Source organism: Podarcis muralis, chromosome 2 (genome assembly GCF_964188315.1).
Source record: "Podarcis muralis chromosome 2, rPodMur119.hap1.1, whole genome shotgun sequence".
In the NCBI taxonomy this organism is placed as follows: Eukaryota; Metazoa; Chordata; class Lepidosauria; order Squamata; family Lacertidae; genus Podarcis; species Podarcis muralis.
In genome coordinates, this window is record NC_135656.1 from 118,798,771 (window position 1) to 118,823,721 (window position 24,951).

The window sequence follows — 24,951 nt, forward strand, 5'->3', positions numbered from 1 at the left end:
GTAAACATGAGAATCAAGAGCAATATGAGGCAACATCTTGCATTTGGCAAAGACTTGGGTATAAATGCCTTTTGTTCCAATGAGAGTTTGGGTAGGAATTTAGATCAGGTGAATTGGACAATGAAGGTGTGAGGTTGACTTCTATCCCCTTCAAATCTGAAGCTCCATCCACATTAGGAAAGCAAAAGAGTTTGGCTTCATCAAGTAATTCTGTGAGATGAGCAGTCACAAGGAAGGGAGCTGTTCCAGAATGGGATTGCTACTGCTGCTTCTGCCTTATGTGGAATGTGGAATGAAGGTGAAATGCCCCTTGACTCTGGATAGAGATGAGCTAGACCCATTCAGTTATTCCAGAGCAGGAGACCACCTCATTGGTGGGGTCATCTCTGCCACAATGGCTATATTTATTCCACACACTTTCAAGGAGTCTCCCTCTACCAGCTTTAGACGGTAAGTCATTTTATGGAATGGGGTTAGAGATGTTCCTTTAGCTACCAAATGCATGAGTCTCAATTCCCAGGCTCTCTCCTACTCAGAGGCCTGTGGCGAAAGGGCTTCATTCCTGGCTTCGTAAGTGGAAATGACCAGGGCACCTTCTGCATTGCTGCTCTTCGTTGTCCAGCCCCCTAAATTGCAATCAAATCTACTACAAACTTGCAACACGGTAGCCTGAAATATCTGAAGGAAACCGTTGTAAATATCTTCTAGATTTCCTCTATACTGAGCATTCAGTCTGATTATTTTTCTATTTACTTTCTATTGCGCATTTGTACTGATTATTTGCATCCAGCAACAAACCGCAGGTAGGGAAGGTTTCAAAAGATATGTTCCAAAGGAACCATCCAATATTATGACACTGCAAAGTAAAAATAGGAAAGCATGGAAATGGGGAAACTACAGAAAGGTCCCCTTCATTTCTCTGGCAGACTTGTCCACCTCTGCTGCTTTTGCTAAGCAGAGCTCTGTCCATGGATGGGCTCCTGTGGAAGGGGAAGGAGCTCAGTTTCCTCCTCCTCCACCACCAGAATTTTGTGAGGAAGCTGCAAATTGTAGTTCTGGAAACAGTTTGAGGAAATGGTCAGAAAGCTCTTGGGTTTCAAGGGGGATGTTGAAGGACCTGGGTCCCTACCTCCAAAAATGAATGGTGGAGCAAGATCAGCCAGAGGGCTAATGCTGTCAAACTTCTACTAAAGTTCGGCCTGTTTATATATATATAGAAATAAACAATTGTTTAAAAAGAAATGTAGCAAAATTCCAGGAACTTCCTTTCAGTGAAGAAAACTTGGGTGCATCTTAAGCAACAATATGAATGCAAAGAAGGACAAGGCTGCTTTGAAAGTACATCACTCAGACACAGACATGGCACATTTTTGCTTTTTAAAACTTAATGATTTTGTTTTATTAACCTGGAAATTCTAGGGTGGGGTTATTTGTGTCTAAAGCTGTGATGACCCCTAGGATTTACAGCATAAACGGTTGTTATCACTGATTTCAAATCAAGTGAAGAGAACCACACACTCAGAGGACCCCCAGAGCACATCAAGAGCACAAGGGGAGGAAGAGAGAGCAATAGATGTTCTATGTCATTTAATAAGCCTTTTAAAAATCTTTTCTCTCCTTTTTAAAATGAATTTTTATTGGTTTTACGTAATTTTATACATTTTAACTTACAACATTTCAAAACAGTACCAGTGTCATTTTATCCCTGCCAATGATTTTAACTGTTTACATAAAGTCTTTTATCTTCTTACAGTATCTCTGTACCTATTATACCTAACATAAAAGCTTCTGGTTTTTTAACAAAGGTTTTTTTAAAACATTTTCTTTAACTCATTATATATGATTTCCCAGAAAGCTTTTACCACCTCACAAGACCACCACATATAATAGAAGGTACCCTCTTTTCCTAAAAACCTTTTATCTCTTATGGTTCTTAGAAAGTCTCTGCATGTCTAATTCTATCATGAAAAATTCCCTCTACTTTAGTTTTGTTTTCCAAGGGATAATGGGTTGTGATTGAACAAGGCTTTCCCACCACTCAGGCATCATCAAGTGGGGATTGGCTGAAAACTTCTGAATCTGGATCAGTGTAAGCATGATTAAATTCTAGAAATTGGATCCAGGACTTTATATTATCCTTAGAAGCTTGTCAAAAAAAAGAAACAAGAGTTGGAAGTGATATATTCACTGAATGCTGGAGGATATGATGTGATTTGTGCATTCTTGCAGGAAAGCAGGAGCAAGGTACTGGCTGCTCCTGTCCTTCTTCTTTGCCATTCAAGAGATCAACCAGAATCCCAGGCTCTTGCCCAACATCACTCTGGGCTACAATATCTATGAGAACTTTTTTCATGGAAGGATAACGTATGAAGCTTTGGTAGACCTGGTCTCTTCTAGACAGGCGAATGTTCCAAACTATAACTGCGGAGAAAAGAATAACTTGATTGCTGTTCTTGAAGGGGCTGACTCTGACTCTGAGAACTCCATCCAGATTTCAAGCATGTTGGGCATCTATAAAATGCCACAGGTAGGAATGGAGATGGTGGGATCATCTGACTGAGGTTCTCAGGGATGAAAGTGTTGGGTAGTATCAACTCAGAATGAGGAAGACATAGGAGGTCAAGGGATTGAAGAAAGGAGATAAGGAATGGTCAGATGAATTGCTGTGATCTTGTTGATACAACCTGTCTTTCCTCCCTTCCATTTGTGTCAAATGTTGGTGTGTGTGTGTGTGTGTGTGTGTGTGTGTGTGTGTGTGTGTGCCTGTGCATATAAAATGGGAAGGAAGGGAACTTCACTGGTATTAGTGGCCATGCCAATAAAAATGGGATAAAGCAGCTAAGTTTCCCCTGAGAGAAACCGTGATATTTTGTTTATTAATTGAAAACATTTATAACCCACTCAATAAATAAAAAACCTTTTAGCAGTGCACAATATAAAACAGTAACAAAATTGTTGAAATATATGTACCGTATAATACGATTAAATTAGAAGGATAAAAGCATATTTAAAAAGTTGAAAACAGGAACTGAGGGAATACATAAACATAAAAATGGGATCGAGTTTTATGTGCCAAGGAAAGTTTGGGCAAAAAAAGTGTGTATTTACAAAACAGATATATGTTATTGGGGGTAAGAATTATTTCAGCTTTGATCCCAAACATTGCAAGCCAACAGTCGATCTTTTCTTGCCAGGTCAACTACGCCTTTGGCTCCCATGTTCTGAATGACAAGAGGCAGTTCCCCTTTTTCTATAGGACGGTCCCCAAAGAAGACACCATATACCCAGCAATTGTCAAGCTGCTCCATCACTTCAGATGGAAGTTCATTGGTCTCATTGCTCCAGACACTGAAAACGGAGAGATGTTCATGAAGACATTGCCACCCCTGCTATTAGAGAGTGGAATTTGTGTTGCCATCTCACTAAGCATTCCACAATTTAATAGATTAAATTTGACAGTCAAAGTTCCTCAATTAGAAAAGTGGGGACAAGTCCATGTATTTCTTTATTATGTAGAATATATTTATTTCTGGATGGGAATAAAAGCCACTGGAATGATATTTGACCAGCTGGTCAAACCCACTGCAGGGAAAGTCTTGATCACAACATCTATGTGGGATTTGAGTGTGGACTTAGCTGAGTTAATCTACAGTGGTTTAGATATCAAACATTTCCACAGTATTCTTTCTTTCTCTATTGGGGCAAAGAAATGGGCAAAATATGATTATATGGCTGCCTTTTTCTTTGCAATCAAGCAGTTTTGGGAGGAAGCTTTTACTTGTTCCTATACAGAGCATACATTGTCAGTGAAAAGCTGGACAAGATGCAGAGAAAGAGAGGAACTGGAGATGCTGCCCCAAGACCATCTGGAAAGACTCTTATCTCTAAACAGCTACAGGATTTACAACACTGCCCAAGCTGTGGCCCGTTCCTTAAATGCTGCATATTCCTCCAGATCTAAGTGGAGGTTGAAGGACAATCTGGAATTTCAAAGGCTACAGCCATGGCAGGTATTTCCTTTCTTATCAATGACATCTCAGCCAAACATGACAATCAGTTCCTGAATGGTTGCCTTGGAGATTGTCTGAGAACTTGGGGGATGTATTGGGGAGGGGAAGTTTTGAAAACCCCTTTGTGAAGTGCCCTGAATTGGATCCTTTCTATCCCCCATCAGATTATAGTCTCTCTAGTATCAGTTCCTACCACTGGCCTAATCTCTTCTTTGCCTTGCAGTGGCCCATTGACCCCCACTCCTCCATTAGAAATCCCTTGGGCAGGGAAGATGGCATTGCACAGGCTCTCTCCCAAAGCCTTCTTCCCTCCTGTTTATTGTGATATTTTGGCACCAACTGAGCTCCACTGAGCTCTATCCTTTGTCCAAAGATTGTGTGTGTTGATGGAGCCTGTATTAAGTGCCTGAGTGACTCATGTTCTCATTACGATAGAGTTTAATACATGTGTACATTTGTCATATTTCTGGTTTATTTATATTCTGATTCCATTAATATGCAGAGGCAGGAAGTTTATTCAAGAAAACGGCATACAACTCAGCAACACCTCCCAATCAGTCTGGCCCCTATAGGGCAGTTGCCAGAACTGAAGGGACCTGCCTTCTGCCATTTCTAAGGCACCTCTGGTCTCTGTTCCAACCTCTTCATTCTCCTGCATGTTCTTGGAGACCAGGGAGGAGGGGAGCCTGTCTCAGCAGGAGAGAAAGAGTCCTTGGATTCTCCAGCAGCCTCGTGACCCCTCTCCTGTGCTCCCAGTCACTGACTCTCCCTGCTCACTAAACCCTGTTGCCCCTTCAGCATCCAGCCCCTCATTGCAGTCTTCTTCCTCTGAGCTCACCTCAGTGTCCCACCACCAATGCCCTGGCTCTGAGCCTACCTCCCCTGGGGGTTCCCTGGCTGGTGCTTCCCACCAAACTGCCCAACCAGTCCCTGACACTCTGTAGCCAATCCCAAATGAGAGCAGATCCAAGCATGAAATGTGCAGAGTTGAATAGTCAGTGTTGTTTCCCCTATATGTGACCCTTTTCTCTGCCATTTTAGCTCCACTCTTTCCTGGGAGATGCCCAGTTTTACAATTCTTCAATGGACGGAGTGTATTTGGATGAGAACGGGGAACTGGCAGCTGACTTGGACATTGTGAACTGGATGGTGTTTCCAAATCGGTCCCTTCTTAGAGACAGGATTGGGAGCATCAATAGGCAGAAATCCCTAGACCTAAAGTGCACCATCGACCAGAATGCCACTGTGTGTCCCAAATGGCTCAACAAGGTGGGGAAAATAATATGTTTTATTAGATTTCCCATCCGATAAGTTCAAATCATGTTTTGTGTCACACTGCCTTCAAATGCTTCTTGTATTCCTTGAAAATCTAACTGTGGGTCCCTGTGAAACTCTGTATATGCATGAATCAGCTACTATGGGAGTGTAATTTCAAGGTGGCTGTTTTAGTAACTAGATGATGCAGCCACTGGTTTCCCCCTTCCCCTCTCATATTTAAACCATTTAAAACTTAAAATCTGTAAGAGAATGTGGCTTTTAGCAGCCTCAGTGCTGGCAATATTTCCTGAAATGCTCCTGTAAATCCATGTTCTATGGAACAACTTCCAGAAAAGTGTGCAATAGATTTGTTTGCAAAAAGAGATGGACTCCTAACTTGAACCCTTCTAGGAAATTTAACTATGGGTCTCAAATGAATAAAGTTTAGCTACCTCTGATTAATACAGTGATCATGACACTTTATCATGTACAAGGGGGGAAACTGAAACAGAGCTGAGCAACAGGGGAAGGGAAGCAAAAGGAACTAGGGCTTGGATCAAACAGGGGCACGTTCTCATGAGAGGTTTTGCTGCAATAAAGTAGTGTATAAATATGGCTCAAAATAATTAAACAAAATATTGTTATCATCCTTAACACATCAGCCTTAACACGTTTTCCTTGATGCCCCTTTATGCTCAGCCCCTGCCTACTTCCAGGTGTGTGGAAAGTTGCCAGCCTGGATTCTTCAAGGTAGTTCAGGAAGGAATGCTGCTCTGCTGCTATGACTGCGTTCCCTGTGCGGAAGGAACAATGGCCACTCAGGAAGGTGGGTGACACCAGAAGAAAGACCTGCCCTTGGGGAAGAGGACAAAGGACCTTTCTGGTGTCCACAGTTTATTAAAGGGGAGTTCTAGAACTGATGTACTGCTACAACACAACTGGGCATTTTCCCCATTGGGTGTTCATATATGCTGTATTGACAGGATCAATGACAATTGGAAGCCTACACAGAGTGGGAGAAAATCCTGGGATGTGGGAATTTGACATTACTTTGACGGTTAGTCAAACTTGGCAGAAGAGGCACCATGAACTCCCGGATGATTGTCAGGCACAAATGTTTCATACAGTTGAGTCGAACGAGGTCCCTTTTGAGTGTCATCTTAGAAGCTTTTGGCCTCGGGACCCTTATCCTAACATGGACATCCTTTCTGGAAAAGGGTTACCATGGCTTAAAATTCTTTTATTCCTGTCAGAAATATTATTGAGGGCCTTGTGATTCCCTTAGTATGTGGAATCCTCTCCCCAGTGTTTTTACCACCAATTGAAGACATTCCAATTGCCTCAGGTTTTCCTGTCCCGTAATATTATTAATACCAAAAAATGCTCTCCCCGGTTATATGTAATTATTTTTATTGAATATAGTTAGGTTTCCTTTTAGTGGAGACCACTTTGGTATTACTTTTTGTTAATGAAAAACAGTACATAAGGCAATAAAGTTGATATTCCTTGTGTTCATTCCAGATGCAGAGCGTTGCACCAGGTGTCCAGAAGATCAGCATCCAAACAAGGCCAGAGATCAATGTTTCTACAAGATCATCACCTTCCTGGCTTATGAAGAACCTTTGGGGATCTTCCTAGCTTCCTTTGTGCTGTTCTTATCCTTAACCACGTGTGTTGTGCTAGGAATATTCATTATATTCCGAGAAACTCCCATAGTCAAAGCCAATAACAGGGACCTCTCCTATATCCTCCTCACCTCCCTCTTGCTTTGCTTTCTGTCCTCCTTTCTTTTTATTGGCCACCCAAGGAAAGTGACCTGTCTTCTCCGACAAATGGCCTTCAGCATCATCTTCTCAGTTGCCATCTCTTCTGTGTTGGCCAAAACCATCACTGTGGTGCTGGCCTTCCTGGCCACAAAGCCAGGAAACACAATGAGGAGATGGCTGGGGAAGAGTCTGGCCAACTCCATTGTCATTTCCTGTTCCATTGTCCAAGTTGTCATCTGTATCATCTGGCTGGGAATCTCTCCACCCTTCCCAGAGTCTGACATGAGCTCCCAGGCTGGAGAGATCATCCTACAGTGCAATGAAGGGTCTATTGCCATGTTTTATGGTGTCCTTGGCTACATGGGCTTCCTGGCCTCCATCTGCTTCACAGTGGCTTTCTTAGCTAGGAAGCTGCCTGGGGCCTTCAATGAGGCCAAGCTGATCACCTTCAGCATGCTGGTCTTTTGCAGCGTTTGGGTCTCCTTTGTGCCCACCTATCTGAGCACAAAGGGGAAATACATGGTAGCTGTGCAGGTCTTCTCTATCTTGGCCTCCAGTGCTGGGCTTCTGGGCTGCATCTTCTTTCCCAAGTGCTACATAATTGTACTCAGGCCTGATCTGAACACAAAGGAGCATCTGACAACAAAAGCTGGTTCTTAAATTACTCATTTTTGACAACTGTTATCCAGCACAGCAATGATGAAAAAGACATACCTGCCTTGCAAATGTTGCTTTAGATTTAAAGGCATGTTTATGGCTCCATTTCTGATGGTTACGTTTCAAACTTTTAAGAAGTGTCTAAATGTATAAATTTTATTTTTAATTGTGCTATTTTTACTTGGAAAGCTGAATGTCTCTTAAAATTCAGGTTCTTTGGCACTTCCTGCATTTCAAAATATTGCTTTAATAGGAAAATTGATTAGGACTGCTAAAACAAATAGAGTAAAAAAGCGGATTTCAGAGTGAAATCTTTCGATTCAGGAACAGTTAACAAAGGGCATGGAAACATTATTTACAGATATATAGATATATAGACCACAATGGGAGGATTCTTAGGAGTGGTGAATACACCTGGTAGGAATAATTTATACCTTATTGCAAAGAGTCATTTAAAACATGTTAAACTTTGAGGTATGGATTGCTCTTCATTGTAGATAGAATTAATATCTGTATTTTCCTTCACAAACTTTATGTTTAAAATACTGAGATAATTGTGCCCTAATAAATCTGTTGCTCTTCAAGGTGCCTCAAGACTTAGTTCCTTTTGAGCTAGTGAGAAATGCGAGAATGTTATGGATATTAGGAAAGGATATATTGATTAAGTATCATCCTGCCTTCACTCATGCTAGTGAGTGTTGTAGGAGGGCAGATTCCCCTGAATATAGCAGGAAGCTAGTTTCCAGATTCATTTGAATCTGTTTAGTTAAGTAATCCAATCTGTCTTGCCCCAATGGATTATTCCTGGTGTCCCCTTTTATCCCTCTTAAAAGAATAAAGGGACATGTTGTTGTTTAGTCGTTTAGTCGTGTCCGACTCTTTGTGACCCCATGGACCAGAGCACGCCAGGCCCTCCTGTCTTCCACTGCCTCCCGCAGTTTGGTCAGACTCATGTTTGTAGCTTCGAGAACACTGTCCAATCATCTCGTCCTCTCTCGTCCCCTTCTCCTTGTGCCTCCATCTTTCCCAACATCAGGGTCTTTTCCAGGGAGTCTTGTCTTCTCATGAGGTGGCCAAAGTATTGGAGCCTCAGCTTCAGGAACTGTCCTTCCAGTGAGCACTCAGGGCTGATTTCCTTCAGAATGGATAGGTTTGATCTTCTTGCAGTCCATGGGACTCTCAAGAGTCTCCTCCAGCACCATAATTCAAAAGCATCAATTCTTTGGCGATCAGCCTTCTTTATGGTCCAGCTCTCACTTCCATACATCACTACTGGGAAAACCATGACTTTAACTATACAGACCTTTGTTGGCAAGGTGATGTCTCTGCTTTTTAAGACGCTGTCTAGGGACATGAGTCTTTCCTTAAAAGTAACAAGATTACTCACATTCAGTTCAGTTTGATCGCTGAAAGGCAGGCTTTAGCTAGTAGTTAACAAACTATGAGTTCATCTCATATGGAGATTGAGCTCATGTGATGCTGGCTGAGAGCCAGCAGACAGCAAAATTACATTAAGAGAACAAAATGGCTGCAGGAGAGCAGCATGGCAGCGAGAGAGAGACAAAATGGCTGTAGGTTCTGGATGAGCGTCTGACCTGTGGTTGCAGGACTGCATCAGCTTCCTTTGTCACTGAGGAGTAGATCTCGGGGAGACTCCAACCTAACAATGTCTTTATCCCTTCTCGACAGGTCAGCCCATTCTCCATAGTCAGCACTAAAATCCAAAGGATATTTCAAAGCATGTTTCAAAATCCCTCCCAAGTTAAAAGCCCCCACCACTCCAAACTCCCCCTGGCCCAAAGCCAGATCCCAAAAGCCAGAACATCCCTGCATAAGGGGATCTTTCCAACTTTCCTTCTCCAATCCAAGCGGGGCTCCATCTCTCCAATTCTGACTTTCTCCAGATTCGGTCTTCAAAGACAACAGCTTATGTTCATACAAGGCCGAGGCTCTCTCCCCTTGTATTACTTGAGGTTCAACAACAACCTCCTCCTTTGTCTTCTCCACACCTTGCCATGTCAAAGCAGATTCCTGGGTCGGTTCCTGAATAGTTTCTGTATAAGTATTCACTTTTTGTCCCACATCAATCCTTCTTTGTCCAAAACTGTCAGTTATAGTAATCATCGCATCCATCTTCTCATGAAGCTGTTCCAATAAGGCACTTGTTTTGCAAAAAGCAATCACTAAGGCTTCTTGTGTCCACATTCTTGTTCAAGGTCAATGTCTAATTCTCACGATCTTTAATCTCTGCAGCTGGTGAATTCCCCAGCTCCACTCCTGCAACAGTTTCAAAAGCTCCCTCTAGGGGAAACAATTTCTATTTGTATCCGTCCTTTTAAAAGCAGGTCCAGCAACAAAGTTAACAAAGTTAATTTCGATTTTCAAATATTTTGCTCCTTTTAAGTGCAAAAGGAAACATTGGAATCAATATGTTTCTCTTATTTCACTATCTGTCAACATACGTTTTATTCACAGTCAATGAACTTTCCCAAAACGTCAGTCTTCCTGGCAGCCCGTTCCCAGGTTCAAAACGGTGGTAATTTATCTTTCTTCACTCTCCCTCCTGCAGGCTTAAACAATCTAAACTTTCCCCCGTCTTCTCCTGCTTCCAAGGGGGGTTTAGTGATTTCAGCCAATAGAGATTTAATCCTTTATAAAAAACTTTCCAAACTTTAGCTTGCAATGTCTTTGCTTCAATCTATTTACAAAAGCGGAAGGCGGACTTCCTGTTTGGAACCTTCCCGCTTCGGTGCCAAATTAAAAATGTTTAATAATCCAATTTTCCGTTCTACTCACGGGTAGTTGTTTAAAGTCCAATTGTCCACAGGAAAAAGTCAGCGCTCTCCGGCAATAGCAATGTGGCTTCAGTCCGTGAATGCCCTATTCTTATCCTTAACCACATGTGTTGTGCTTGGAATATTCATTATATTCCGAGAAACTCCCATAGTCAAAGCCAACAACCAGAACCTCTCCTATATCCTCCTCATCTCCCTCCTGCTTTCTTTTTTGTCCTCCTTGCTCTTCATTGGAAGGCCAAGGAAAGTGACCTGTCTTTTCCGACAAATGGCCTTCAGCATCATCTTCTCAGTTGCCATCTCTTCAGTGTTGGCAAAAACCATCACTGTGGTGCTAGCCTTCCTGGCCACAAAGCCAGGAAACACGATGAGGAGATGGCTGGGAAAGAATCTAGCCAACTCCATTGTTATTTCCTGTTCCACTGTCCAAGCTGTCATCTGCACCATCTGGCTGGGGGCCTCTCCACCCTTCCCAGAGTCTGACATGCATTCCCATTCCAGAGAGATCATCCTACATTGCAATGAAGGGTCTGTTTCCATGTTTTATGGTGTCCTTGGCTACATGGGTTTCCTGGCTGCCATCTGCTTCACGGCGGCTTTCTTGGCCAGGAAGCTGCCTGGGGCCTTCAATGAAGCCAAGCTGATCACCTTCAGCATGCTAGTCTTCTGCAGCGTTTGGGTCTCCTTTGTGCCCACCTATCTGAGCACAAAGGGGAAAAACATGGTAGCTGTGCAGATCTTCTCTATCTTGGCTTCCAGTGCTGGGCTTCTGGGCTGCATCTTCATTCCCAAGTGCTACATTATCATACTGAGGCCAGATCTGAACCTGAGAGAGCACCTGACAAGAAAAAACCTAAACAGGACATTTGATTCTTAGCTGTAAGGATGTCATAGAATGAAGTAAAAAGTTCTACAAGAAAAATTACTACATGGAAGGACATTACTGGAAGTTTTGGCTTTGGACAGGACAGTGATGTTGATTTTAGGTAGTCAGGAAGGAGATGGGTGGTTTTTGGAGGAGTAAAGTTATCAGACTCAGACATAAAGGAAGGGGAACAGTTGGATGCATGTGATGACCTCGTGTAGACAGGGCTTTTTTCAATTGGAACTCAGAGGAACTCAGTTCTGACACCTCTCAGGTGGTCACCATTGCCATTCTAAGAGAAAGAAGGGTGAGTTCCAGCCCCTCTCTTTCTAGAAAAATAGCACTGCATGTAGGCATGTCCTGGTATTTATGCTCACCAAAGGGAATGTGAACAATTCGACATCAGAAACTATGCTTGGCAAAAGCAAATGGAAAGTATAGAAGCTGGTAATTTTGTGCGAAGAGGTTGTCTCCTCCTCAGAAATAGCTACATCTGACAGAATCAGCGTCTCTGTAAATGTATTTGCCACTTTGCATGTTTCAGTTTATATTGATCTCTGTTGCTCTGGCCTTCAGATTTAAATCTGGCAAGTGTAGAATCCATAATGTTTCAGTGCGAGAATACTACCTTGTATGCAGCTAGTGCACACCTGGGTTCAACTTGCAAAAAACAATTTTTAAGCTTCCTTTTCTGATGGATTCAAAACGTGTCCAAATGATTAAGCTTTACTTTTAATGGACTTTCTTGATATTGTATGTGGGCTGGAACTGGTGTGTGACCGTTGTAATAAATTCATTCATTCATTTGAGTGCCTTCTTCTTACTCTTCTTACTCATACTCTTTGGCAGTTCCTGTATTTAAAAATACAAATTTAAATGAAAATGGATTAGGACCTCTTCCAAAACATCTTTGAGCAGAGGTAGCAGCACGGGAAGTGCAGCCTCTCTAGTCTCAAAGCCACTGTCAGCTCCCATCTTGGGCTCCAGTGCTGGGCTTTTAGGCGGCATCTTCGTGCCCAAGTGCAACATTATTGTGCTGAGGTCTGATCTGAATACAAAGGCATATTTAACAATAAACAGCCAAAACAAACCACCACTTGGAGCTTTAAAGCACACACGTGTGCCCAGAAAGCATGGGGCGAGAGGTAAGCATGGCTAAGCCATTGTAGATGTCCAAAGATTGTTTTTCAAAAAGTTGCTTGCATTGACTTCCAAACTCCCTTGCAGTGCAGACTTGGAGTGTGACCTTCCCCATGTCATGCTTCACTTTCAGCCATGTTTGGAATTCAAAATTAATTCAGCAGTCTCTTCCCACCACACTTGCTTTCACCAGCTACACCTCTTGCTCTTCCTCCCCCTTCTCTTCTGGCCCAAGCCTTGAGGAACTGCTTCTTGAGCGGAGTTTACACAGAGAAGAGCTGCTCTGGTTAGAGAGAATAAGGGACTGAAGTCATGGGAGCATACTCTTGTCTGGTTAGAAGACATACTGAGTTAGAAGACATACTGAGTTGGAATGAACTTCCTTCCAACTTGGCTGTGAGAGGGAAACACTCCCTATAGGAAAATATCAAATGTAAGGCCGTCGGGGTGGGCCTGGCCTGAGCAAAAGTGACTTGGGGTTCAAGCAGCGGCACCAACTTGGGCCCTATACTGTGGGTGTCCAGCACATGTACAATGCCACATCATTGGCTGGGGAGGGAGGGGTATAAATAAAATTGATTATGATTATGATTATGATGACATGTACAGGCTTTAGCGCAGACACAGGTCCTAGCCCAGTTGTTAATGGGGCATCAGAGTGCCAGAAGTTAAGTGGTGGTGGACAGCAGTGGACGGCTGTGGACGGCACGTGGCGACAGCTGTAAGGGGTGGAGTTTGAGCATCCACGGGGGGGGGGGGGCATGTGGTTGTCTGGGCTCCCAGGGTCCCCTAAAGTTGGTGTCCCTAAATTCAAGTGAGGAGGGTTTGGCGTCTCAGAAATGGGAGCTAGACCTGGGAGAGCCAGTGTGGTGTAGTGGTTAAGAGCGGTAGTCTCGGAATCTGGTGAACCGGGTTCGCGTCTCCGCTCCTCCACATGCAGCTGCTGGGTGACCTTGGGCCAGTCACACTTCTCTGAAGTCTCTCAGCCCCACTCACCTCACAGAGTGTTTGTTGTGGGGGAGGAAGGGAAAGGAGAATGTTAGCCGCTTTGAGATTCCTTCGGGTAGTGATAAAGTGGGATATCAAATCCAAACTCTTCTTCTTCTTCTTCTTCTTCTTCTTCTTCTTCTTCTTCTTCTTCTTCTTCTTCTTCTTCTTCTTCTTCTTTTCACAAACATGTTTTTCTCCCAACTACTACCCCTGCACATGAATATTCATAAACTGTTCAGGATGTTGTAGAGCTGCTGCTTCTTTCCTTTGTAATTATCAAAATCATAGTGATTTTCTTTCATCGTCTCAAGCAAGCTCCAGAGACTTCACAGATCGCAGTTGAGTGCACTGAAGTAAGCATGAGAATCAAGAGCACTATGAGGCAACATCTTGCATTTGGAAAAGACTGGGGGTATAAATGCCTTTTGTTCCAATGAGAGTTTGGGTTGGAATTTAGGTCAGGTGAGTTGGATTATGAAGGTCTGAGGTTGACTTCCATCCCCTTCAAAACTGAAGCTGTAGTTGGGCTCCATCCACATTAGGAAAGCAAAAAGAGTTTGGCTTCATCAAATAATTCTCTGAGATGAGCAGTCACAAGGAAGGGAGCAGTTCCAGAATGGGATTGCTACTGCTGTTGCTGTTGCTGTTGTTGCTGCTGCTTCTGCCTTATGTGGAATGTGGAGTGAAGGTGAAATGCCCCTTGACTCTGGAGAGAGATGAACTAGACCCATTCAGTTATTCCAGACCAGGAGACCACCTCATGAGTGGGCTCATCTCTGCCACGATAGCTACATTTTTTCCACACACTTTCAAGGAGTCTCCCTCTACCAGCTTTAGACAGTAAGTCATTTCATGGAATGGGGTTAGAGATGTTCCTTTAGCTAACAAATTCATGAGTCCCAATTCCCAGGCTAAAGGGGTTCATTCTTGGTTTCGCAAGTGGAAAGGGCCAGGGCACCTTCTGCACTTTTTTTGCTTTTTAAAAGCTATTTTTGTTTTATTATTTTCCTGGAAATTCTAGGGTGGGGTTAGTTGTGTCTAAAGCTGTGATGAACCCTAGGATTTACCACATAAGTGGTTGTTATCACTGATTTCAAATCAAGAGAACCACACACTCAGAAGACCCCCAGAGAACATCACGAGCACAAGACACTGTGATTCAAATGAAGTCACTCTAATTCACGAAAGAAGGGGGGCAGGGAGACAACAGTAAATGTGTCCTGTCATTTAATGAACCTTTAAAATATTTTATCTGTTCTTGTTCTTTAAATGAGGATCAGCTGTTGAGTTTTGGGATTTGGCTTCCATTAAATCTTTCTATCAGCCATTGTTCATTGCAGGGCTGGGCATGACTAATTCCATCACTAGAATGATCATCTGCATCCATTCTGTTTTCCAAAAGATAAAAACTTTTAGTTGAAAAGACTATCCAGCCACCCACACCCTGGGATCTTGCATGAAACACTATTACCTTTAAAAACTTGTCAAAAAGGCAGAACTGAATGTGATATATTGGTAGAATGCTGGATAATGATTGTGTGCTATGTACATTTTTGCAGGAAAGCAGGAACAAGTTACTGGCTGTTCCTGTCCTTTTTGTTTGCCATTTGGCAGATCAACCAGAATCCCAGGCTCTTGCCCAACATCACACTAGGCTACAGCATCCATGATAACTTTTTTCATGAAAGGGTGACGTATGAAGCTTTGGCAGACCTGCTCTCTGCTGGGCAGGTGAATGTCCCAAACTTCAACTGTGGGGAACAGAATCAGCCGCTCGCTGTTCTTGAAGGGGCTGACTCTGACTCTCAGAACTCCATCCTGATTTCCACCATGTTGGGCATCTATAAAATCCCACAGGTAAGAATGGAGAGGGGTCTAGCCTGTTCTCATACTACCTTTACTTTCCTTCCATGTGTGTCAATTAGTGATTCTATGCACTCCATGCCCATTATGCTGGTAGCCATGCTACTAGAAATTCGAGTAACTGGAAACATTTTTTCCAAGCAAAACACTGGTATTTTGTTTATTAATTCAAAACATTTACAACTCACCTTAGAGTTTAAAAATCTTGTGGTGTACAGCAAAAACAGTAACACTTCAATGATGCAAGATATACAAAAGAAAATCAGGGAAACAGTAGTACAATAACAAATTTAAAAAACTGCTTTCAATTATTTCTAGAGACAGAAACAGAGTCCAATGTTATGTGTCAAGGAAAGCCCCGGGGAAAATATTCATCTTCACAATAAAATTATTTGTTAGATCCAAATATTGCAGCTTTGATCCAAAATAAAAACAATCTAACAATCTTCCTCTTCTTGCCAGGTCAATTATGCTTTTGTTTCCCGAGATCTGAATGACAAGAGGGAGTTTCCCTTTTTCTATAGGATGGTCCCCCAAGAAGATGCCCTGTACCCCCGAATTGTCAAGCTGCTCCTTCACTTCAACTGGACATTCATTGGTCTTCTGACTCAAGACACCGACAATGGAGAGAGGTTCGTGAAGACCTTGACGCCTCTGCTTACAAAGAGCGGCATTTGCGTTGCCTTCTCACAAGGCTTCATCCTAAAACTAGGCATTAACACATTGACATACAGTAGTTCTCAATTCATTGAGTGGGGACAAGTCAATGTATTTATTTACTATGTAGAAAATATTTATTTAGCAGCGGGGCTGACAATTGTGAAAGAGTTGATCCATGTTTTTAAAAAACCCACTGCAGGAAAAGTCTTGATCACAACAGCGATGTGGGACATCTCCTTGAACTTAATATTCAGTGGTTTAGATTACCAGCACATTCTGGGTATTTTTTCTTTTTTTCTTGGGAAAAATAATTGGGCACAACATGATGACTTTAGTCGCTATTTCTTTATCAAGAAGTTTTGGGAGGATAGCTTTCATTGTTCCTATGTAAAGCATGCATTTTCAGTGAAAGGCCGGACAAGATGCAGAGAAAGAGAGGATCTGGAGATGCTTCCTCAAGACGATCTGGAAAAAATCCTCTCTTCAGACAGTCACAGGATTTACAACACAGTCCATGCTGTGGCACGTTCCTTAAATGCTGCATATTCCTCCAGATCTAAGTGGAAGTTGAAGGATAGTCTGGAAGTTCAAAGGCTGCAGCCATGGCAGGTATTTCCTTTTCCATCACTGACATCTCTGCCAAATATGACGGTCCAGAATTATCATCTTGGAGAAGGTCTGAGAACTTGGGGAATGTAGTGGGTGAAATTTATCGAACTGTTTTTTGAAGTGCCCTGAATTGGATCCTCTTTGTGCCCCCCCCCCCCCATACACAAAAGTCCCTTAGAGGGCACTGCCCCTCTGGTTGTTGTTGTTGTTTAGTCGTTTAGTCGTGTCCGACTCTTCGTGACCCCATGGACCAGAGCACGCCAGGCACTCCTGTCTTCCATTGCCTCCCACAGTTTGGTCAAACTCATGCTGGTAGCTTCAAGTACACTGTCCAACCATCTCGTCCTCTGTCGTCCCCTTCTTCTTGTGCCCTCAATCTTTCCCAACATCAGGGTCTTTTCCAGGGAGTCTTCTCTTCTCATGAGGTGGCCAGATTCTTGGCGCCTCAGCTTCAGGATCTGTCCTTCCAGTGAGCACTCAGGGCTGATTTCCTTCAGAATGAAGAGGTTTGATCTTCTTGCAGTCCATGGGACTCTCAAGAGGCCCCTCTGGTAATGGACACCAATCCTTCCCCTTTGGCTGCAGTGTCCCATTTGGAGCAAGACCCCTAACCCCCAATGTAAGAATTCCCTTTGGCAAGAGAGATGGTGTTGCAGGCTCCCTCTCACCATATGGCTGCGGTTATCAACCAGTGAGCAATGGCTCCCTTGGGTGCCTTGGGTGGTTGTCAGGGGAGCTGTGGGCAACACCAGCTTCCCTCCCGCTTGCCTGTGAGTGGAGCTGCTTCCCCAGGCCAAGACCTGCCTGTTCCCCAAGGGCAAGTGGGTTGGCTTCCTGCACTGTATGCCACTGCTTTCTTCACCTCCTTTCCCTTCCTCTTCCTTCCCCAGCGTGGTGTAGTGGTTAAGAGCAGCGGACTCATAATCTGGTGAACCGGGTTCGCTTCCCTGCTCCTCCACATGCAGCTGCTGGGTGACCTTGGGCCAGTCACACTTCTTTGAAGTCTCTCAGCCCCACTCACCTCACAGAGTGTTTGTTGTGGGGGAGGAAGGGAAAGGAGAATGTTAGCCGCTTTGAGACTCCTTCGGGTAGTGATAAAGCGGGATATCAAATCCAAACTCTTCTTCTTCTTTTCCCCCTCTCCCCTTGCTCTCTTTCTCTCTTCCTTCCCTTCCTCCCTTCCCCCAGCAGGCAGTAGGAACCACAGTGGCAGCAGCCCAGATCCCAGGAGCCACAGCAGCCGTCAGCCCCCACGACCCTCCACAACTCCCCCCTGAAGAACCACAATGTGTTTTACATTTTCTCCAAGGGTGCCCTGGAAGAACCAGCCCTATGCTTGCCCTATTGCACCACTGTTCCCCTTTTCCTGGGCCACCTTGCAGACCCCAGCAACCCCCTTCCTCCCCACCCCACCACGAAATGCTGCAGTGCCCTGAGGTGCCTCGAATGATGGTGGGGAAAACAAATTGCAGCACCGACCTCTGTCCCTCCTTTCCCCCCTCCTCTTAATAGATAAATTAGATTCCGTAGATCACATGAATAGAAGTGGCCATGTGTTTGTGGATGCGAAGGTTCATCAGCTGCAAAGTGTGCCTCAAGTTTTCTGACACAGATCAGGGAGAGAGAAGGAAGCACCAGCTAACTTGCAGTGAGTTGTTTTATTAAGGAGGCAGAGCAGAAAACAAGCAGAGACTTCTGAGAGATGCTCCACTTTAGCAAACAGTTGCCTGGACTGTCTTGCACCTCCCACTTCCTCACATTCCCTCTGTGTCAAGCCCCTCCCTCTGTCTATGGGGAGCCCCTAGGGACCCTTTCTGTTTCTGCCTGGCTCCCTGCACTGTGATATGCATCAGACACCTTGTTTTGGGAAGGGGGGTGGGCTGTCAGGCTGCCAGCAGAAAAGCTGTCAGGGGGATGGACTCTGTGGTGAAGCTGCCATGTCTGATTCCTGTCTGTGCTCTGTGCTGGGGTCCAACTGCTTGTTTCCCCCCCCCCCCATTTCCTCATCCTCCAAGCTCCCAGTCTCTAGCACTTCAGAGCTCTTCCCCTCCTCAGGGGTGTGTCCACCACCAGGAGCCAGGCTCCAAATCCTCTCCCTCTGTGCTATCCTCAGGGGCCCTTGATCAGCTGGTTTCCCCCACACGTTCTCATCTAGTCAGTCCCTGATAGGAGCCCCGCCTCCACCATGGAGGGGGCTGTACTGCTGCAGAGAGGTCAAAGGGGGAAACTAAGGTCCAGCTCCAAGGGCCTTCTGGCAATTCCCTCACTGCGAGAAGTGAGGTTACAGGCAGAGGGCCTTCTTGGTAGTGGCGCCCACCCTGTTGAACGCCCTCCCGTCAGATATCAAGGAAATAAACAACTACCTGACTTTTAGAAGAGATCTGAAGGCAGCCCTGTTTCGGGAAGTTTTTAATGTTTCAATGTTTTATCACTTTTTTATTATTATGACTAATAATATTCTCTTGGGAGCCGCCCAGAGTGGATGGGGAAACACAGACAGATGGGTGGGGTATAAATAATAAATTATTATTACAGTTATTATGTACAGATAGGTAGCCGTGTTGGTCTGCCATAGTCAAAACAAAAAAAATTCCTTCCAGTAGCACCTTAAAGACCAACTAAGTTAGTTCTTGGTATGAGCTTTCGTGTGCATGCACACTTCTTCAGATACCTGATAGGTAGCCGTGTTGGTCTGCCATAGTCAAAACAAAAAAAAATCCTTCCAGTAGCACCTTAAGGACCAACTAAGTTAGTTCTTGGTATGAGCTTTCGTGTGCATGCACACTTCTTCAGATACCTGAATCTGAAGAAGTATCTGAAGAAGTGTGCATGCACACGAAAGCTCATACCAAGAACTAACTTAGTTGGTCTTTAAGGTGCTACTGGAAGTTATTATGTAGTTGGTCAAGGGAGTCGTGGACTCAGAAAGGTTGAAAACCTCTGGTTTGCGGCTTCTTCCTTCCTGACCTGGGTTCTATGTTGGAACCTACTGAGTTCCACTAAGCTCCAGCTTTTGTCCAAGTGATGGGAGCCTATATTATCTGGATGTCTCATGTACTTATCAGGATAGAGTTGGATATACATGGACACTTGTAGAATTTTTGGTGTCCTTTCATTAGTATCCTATTAATATTCATTAAACCAAGCTTTTTATCATTAAGTTGAATGGGGAACACAACCAAATAACTGTGTACAGATTGGTGGCCTAAGCAAATATACCCAGGCATAAATTTCAATGTAGCCCACACTCAAAGCTACTTGAGTCTGCACCCAGATCCAAGTCAGAGGAGAGCCAGGAATTGAAAGTTGGATAGCCATTGTTGTTTTCCATATTCCAAACACTGCCCTTTTCTCTGCCATTCTAGCTCCACCCTTTCCTGGGAAATGCCCAGTTTTACAATTCTTCCATGGACGGAGTGCATTTGGATGAGAATGGGGAAGTGGGAGCTGACTGGGACATCGTGAACTGGGTGCTGTTTCCCAATTGGACCAACCTTAGAGTGAGGTTTGGGAGCATCAAGAGACAGGGATCCTCAGAGCTAAAGTGCACCATTGATGCAGATGTGTTGCCCAAAAGGCTCAACAAGGTGGGAGATACCGTCTATTGCATTTTATCTAATCTCTAATCATGGTCTCCTGCTTTGTGTGGGGCTGCCTTCAAATGCCTGTCAACATCAGCTTTGAACATTTTGACAACCTAGCATGAAATCTCTGTCAAGCTGTGAATATGTAGGATTCAACTGTTCTGGAGTGCAATTTCCGGGGGGTTGCTTATTGTAGTAATTAGATGAGGTGGCCACGGTTTCCCCCAGCCATTACCATATTTAAATTGTCATGAACCCACATGCATTCATACTCACACTAAAGAGAGGTTTAGCCTGTCAGCATCAACATTCAATATTTTGACAATCTAGGACACACTAAAGAGAGGATTAGGGTTTTCGCTGGAGTCCTGACATGGGCTTGTTATGAATACATGTCCACCTTTATCCTAAAGCCCACAAGAAGTTCTCGCACCAAAGGAATAAACAAAGTTGGGTTTATTATATGGAACAGAAGTAACAGATATTCACTTCTGTTCCACATATATGGATATTTTTGAATGATTCAGGCAGGCAGCAACTCACAGAAAAGATAAACACCTTGATCTAAACGGCAACAGAGATACCTAACGATTTTGAAAAAGCCTGTAGGAAAGTGAGCTTGCCCATTTCCTCACAGAAACCCACACTAAAGAGCAAGGAACAATGGATCTGGAAGAGTATAACTGTCCTTAAGCATCTGTATGTTGGTCCTTGAGAATTCTGGATAAATTTTGTTGGAGATTGTAGTGCCAACTGACTACTAACAGAGCCAACTGCCTACTGGGAAATTTGGGATTTTTAATAGTAGTCTTCTTCATAGAGAAGGGAAAGGGCTTTGAAGGGAAGAAGTCCTGCCCATTTCTCACCTAGCCCATCCTAGTTATAAGATAACTAAAACTGGGCATCCTGTTTGCATTCCATCCTGGTGTGCATGAAAGACTGCGATAGTGAGCCATTTCCCACATATCTGCCTCGATCCCACTTGGCTGCCCTGACACTGTACAGCCTGGCTGCTTCACTTCACACCAGCTGCAGCTTCCAGATTTTCTTCATGAGTAGCCCCACAATAGTAGAACCTGAAGGTTAGCAAAGCATGGATAACTGAGAGTAGCCTAATCCTTACCAGGAACATCCTTGGGTAGCCAACGGGCCAAAGCTAGAAATGCACATTCAGTACCACTTGGGCCACCTGGACCTCAAACAACTACGCAACTGTTATGGTCTTTTCAGCCTTATGATTAGTTGCAAGGTACACGTGAGAATCCTGGGCCTTCACAAGCCTCTGTCTCATTTCCATGGGGGGGGGGGGGGGGATAGAGGACTAACACAATTTCTTTGCTGCTTGCTGCTTAGACCTTGCCTCCTTCCAAGTGTGTGGAAAGTTGCAGCCCTGGATTGGTCAAACGTGTTCAGGAAGGAATGCCACTCTGCTGCTATGATTGCATTCCCTGTGCAGAAGGGACCATCTCCACTCAGGAAGGTGGGTGACGCCAGCAGAAAGGGCTGCCCTTGAGGAAGAGGAAATCGCTTCATTCCAATATACAGAGGAAAATTTAGAACTGATGATCAATACAGATTGGAGAAGTGGGCCCACATTAACAAAATGAATTTCAATAAGGGGGGGGATATAAGGTTCTGCACTTTGGCATGAATAACCAGCTGTAAGATGGGGAACACCTGGCTTGCCATTAGTATACGTGAAAAGGATCTAGGGGTTTTAGTAAATCACTAGCTTAACAGGAATCAACAGTGTGATGCATAAGCAAAAACATCTCATGTTTTTCTAGGCTGCATCAACAGAAGTCTAGTGTCCCCCCCCCCCCCCCATCATCTCTTTGACCGAATGAAACTGCCTCTCAATCCAAACCTTTTAAATCCTGGTAGCTGAGTTTATTTTTGCAGCTTCTTCTCTCATCATCTCTAGCACATGCCTGTAGTTTACTCCAATTAAAAAAGCCAATTAGCAGGATAACCTCTGCTTCCAGGGACAGGATCGGGGGGTCACGGCAGCCAGGTTGCTCCATAAACCCAGTGCCTTTGCCTGTCTTTGGATTCCATGGAGAAACGAGTGCCAGACTGCCAGCCAAACTGCGGGTGAGAGCCAGGTTCGTCTTCCAACCAAAGAAGAATGCAGAAAATGCAATTCAGCCATCATTCTCTGATTATCTCCATTTGTCTTTCTCTGTGGTGTTGGGAGAGACACCCATCCCCTGGCGCACAAGAAACAGGAAGCCTGTTATAGCCGTCTTGAAATATCTAAAGGGCTGTCACATTGTTTTCTCCTGTTCCAGTGGGTAGGACCCGAACCAATGTCTTCAAGTTACAAGAAAGGAGATTCTGACTAAACATGAGGAAAAACTCCTTCTGAAAATGATGGACTCTCCTTCCCTGGAGGTTATTAAGCAGATGTTGGATGGCCTCTGCCCTGGATGCTTTAGTTAAGATTCCTGCATTGCAAGGAGGTGGATTAGATGACCCTTAGGCCATGCTCCCCCCATTGTTTTCCCCACCAATGGAAGGCATACCTGTTGCCTCAAGTAGTCCATTATCACTGACATTATTAATATTGATTTCTGATTTCCTGAGTCATATACAATTATTTTTATTGGATATATTTATATGTTCTTCTAGTAGGGACTGCTTTGGTATCACTGTCTGCAAATGCAGTACAGAGGATATATGGTTGATGTTATGCTTCTTCTTTCCAGATGCTGAACATTGCACCAGGTGTCCAGAAGATCAACATCCGAACAAGCCCAGAGATCAATGTCTCCCCAAGACTATCACCTTCCTGACTTATGAAGAATATTTGGGGGTTCTCCTGGCTTCCTTGACCATCGTTTTATCCCTAACTGCAGGATTTGTGTTAGGAATCTTCATTAAGTATAATGAAACTCCCATAGTCAAAGCCAATAACAGGGACCTCTCTTATATCCTCCTTGTTTCCCTCTTGCTTTGCTTTTTGTCCTCCTTCCTTTTTATTGGCCAGCCAAGGAAAGCCACCTGCCTTCTCCGACAAATGGCCTTCAGCATCATCTTCTCAATTGCCACCTCTTCTGTGTTGGCAAAAACCATCACTGTGGTGCTAGCCTTCCTGGCCACAAAGCCAGGAAACACGATGAGGAGATGGCTGGGGAAGAGTCTGGCCAACTCCATTGTCATTTCCTGTTCCAGTATCCAAGTTGCCATCTGCTCTATCTGGCTGGGAATCTCTCCACCATTCCCAGAGTCTGACATGAGCTCCCAGGCTGGAGAGATCACCTTGCAATGCAATGAAGGGTCTGTTGCCATGTTTTATGCTGCCCTTGGCTACATGGGCTTCCTGGCCTCCATCTGCTTCACAGTGGCTTTCCTAGCTAGGAAGTTGCCTGGGGCCTTCAATGAAGCCAAGCTGATCACCTTCAGCATGCTAGTCTTCTGCAGCGTTTGGGTCTCCTTTGTGCCCTCCTACCTGAGCACAAAGGGGAAATACATGGTGTCCGTGCAGATCTTCTCTATCTTGGCTTCCAGTGCTGGGCTTCTGGGCTGCATCTTCTTTCCCAAGTGCTACATCATTGTACTCAGGCCTGAGCTGAACACAAAGGAGCATCTGACAACAAAAGTTGGTTCTTAAATGACTCATTTTTGACAACTGTTGTCCAGCACAGCAATGATGAAAAAGACATACTTGCCTTGCAAATGTAGCTTCTTAGATTTAAAGGCATGGCTCCTTTTCTGATGGTTACTTTTCAAACCTTTAAGAAGTGTCTAAATGTTTGAATTTTATTTTTAATTGTGCTATTTTAACTTGGAAAGTTGAGTGTCTTCCTCTTAAAATTCATACTCTTTGGCACATTTATTTAATATGAAAATTGATTAGGACTGCTAAAACAAATAGACTAAAAAAGTGGAATTCAGTAGTGAAATCTTTTGATTCAAGAACAGTTAACAGAGGCACGGATATATTATTTACAGAGATATATATATAGCACAATGGGAGGGCTATTGGAGTGGGGAATAAACATGGCAGGAATAATTTATTCCCTATTGCAAAATGCCATTTAAAACATGTTAAACTTTGAGATATGGTTTGCTCTTCATTTTAGATAAAATTAATATCTGTATTTTCCTTCACAAACGTTATGGTAAGAAGACTTCTGTTTCAGTGTATCTGAAGAAGTGTGCATGCACACATAAGCTTATACCAAGAACAAACTCATTTGGTCTCTAAGGTGCTACTGGACAATTTTTTTACTTTTTTAACGTAAAATTGAGTTATAATGGCTGGATTTTAATTAGAACATGAGAAGAAAATATCATTAAATGAAGCAGCACTGTAAAGTGCCTTGGGATAAGGATCACCTCAGATGCAGAAAAATAAACTGAATTTTCTTGTGAGAAATTCATGCATGAAATATTATTCACAGAACAATCAGTTACATTCCAAGCTGCAACATGACAAGGAAGGAAATGGGGGTTCTTTTGAGGAGGGGCAACATAGAAATCTAATCAACGATAAAAGTAATACTAATAATTTTCTTAACAATTCTGATGGGCTCCAAGGTGTTTCAGGGCAGAGAAAAGAATATCTGATAGTAGGCAAATACACAGCAAAAGGCACAGAGTAGCATAACGGGATAATCTGAAAAATCTGTTTCAAAGCACAATGCGATGTGTGAGGAAGAAAACGGAACTATAAAGGCAGAGAAAATGGTTCTCTCTTCAAATAACCCTTTTGAGAGTGAGAAGAGCAAAGCACATCGGTTTTAATAGGCT

The 24,951-nt window shown here is 43.7% G+C and overlaps 2 protein-coding genes across 2 annotated transcripts; both read left to right on the plus strand.

Annotated features, from left to right (window-relative positions):
- Positions 1 to 250: 250 nt before the first annotated feature.
- On the plus strand, positions 251 to 7,693 carry LOC144326786 (vomeronasal type-2 receptor 26-like). The gene is made up of 6 exons (XM_077923605.1): positions 251 to 450; positions 2,230 to 2,527; positions 3,195 to 4,010; positions 5,052 to 5,279; positions 5,967 to 6,093; positions 6,789 to 7,693. Exons 1-6 carry the CDS (start codon positions 251 to 253, stop codon positions 7,691 to 7,693), a joined length of 2,574 nt encoding a protein of 857 aa, XP_077779731.1.
- A 6,403-nt stretch (positions 7,694 to 14,096) lies between these two features.
- Positions 14,097 to 23,809, plus strand: LOC114591121 (vomeronasal type-2 receptor 26-like). Its single transcript, XM_077923606.1, has 6 exons — positions 14,097 to 14,320; positions 15,040 to 15,337; positions 15,806 to 16,612; positions 19,978 to 20,199; positions 21,550 to 21,676; positions 22,905 to 23,809. Exons 1-6 carry the CDS (start codon positions 14,097 to 14,099, stop codon positions 23,807 to 23,809), a joined length of 2,583 nt encoding a protein of 860 aa, XP_077779732.1.
- The last annotated feature ends 1,142 nt before the right edge of the window (positions 23,810 to 24,951 follow it).

Bases quoted from the DNA above. Each gene is read 5' to 3' on its own strand.
- LOC114591121 (XM_077923606.1), top strand. From the start codon at position 14,097: ATGGGATTGCTACTGCTGTTGCTGTTGCTGTTGTTGCTGCTGCTTCTG. The intron at 15,338-15,805 runs GTAAGAATGGAG...TCTTCTTGCCAG, and splicing joins GCATCTATAAAATCCCACAG to GTCAATTATGCTTTTGTTTC. The intron at 20,200-21,549 runs GTGGGAGATACC...CTTGCTGCTTAG, and splicing joins TGCCCAAAAGGCTCAACAAG to ACCTTGCCTCCTTCCAAGTG.
- LOC144326786 (XM_077923605.1), top strand. From the start codon at position 251: ATGGGATTGCTACTGCTGCTTCTGCCTTATGTGGAATGTGGAATGAAG. The intron at 451-2,229 runs GTAAGTCATTTT...GCATTCTTGCAG, and splicing joins CCCTCTACCAGCTTTAGACG to GAAAGCAGGAGCAAGGTACT. The intron at 5,280-5,966 runs GTGGGGAAAATA...CTTTATGCTCAG, and splicing joins GTCCCAAATGGCTCAACAAG to CCCCTGCCTACTTCCAGGTG.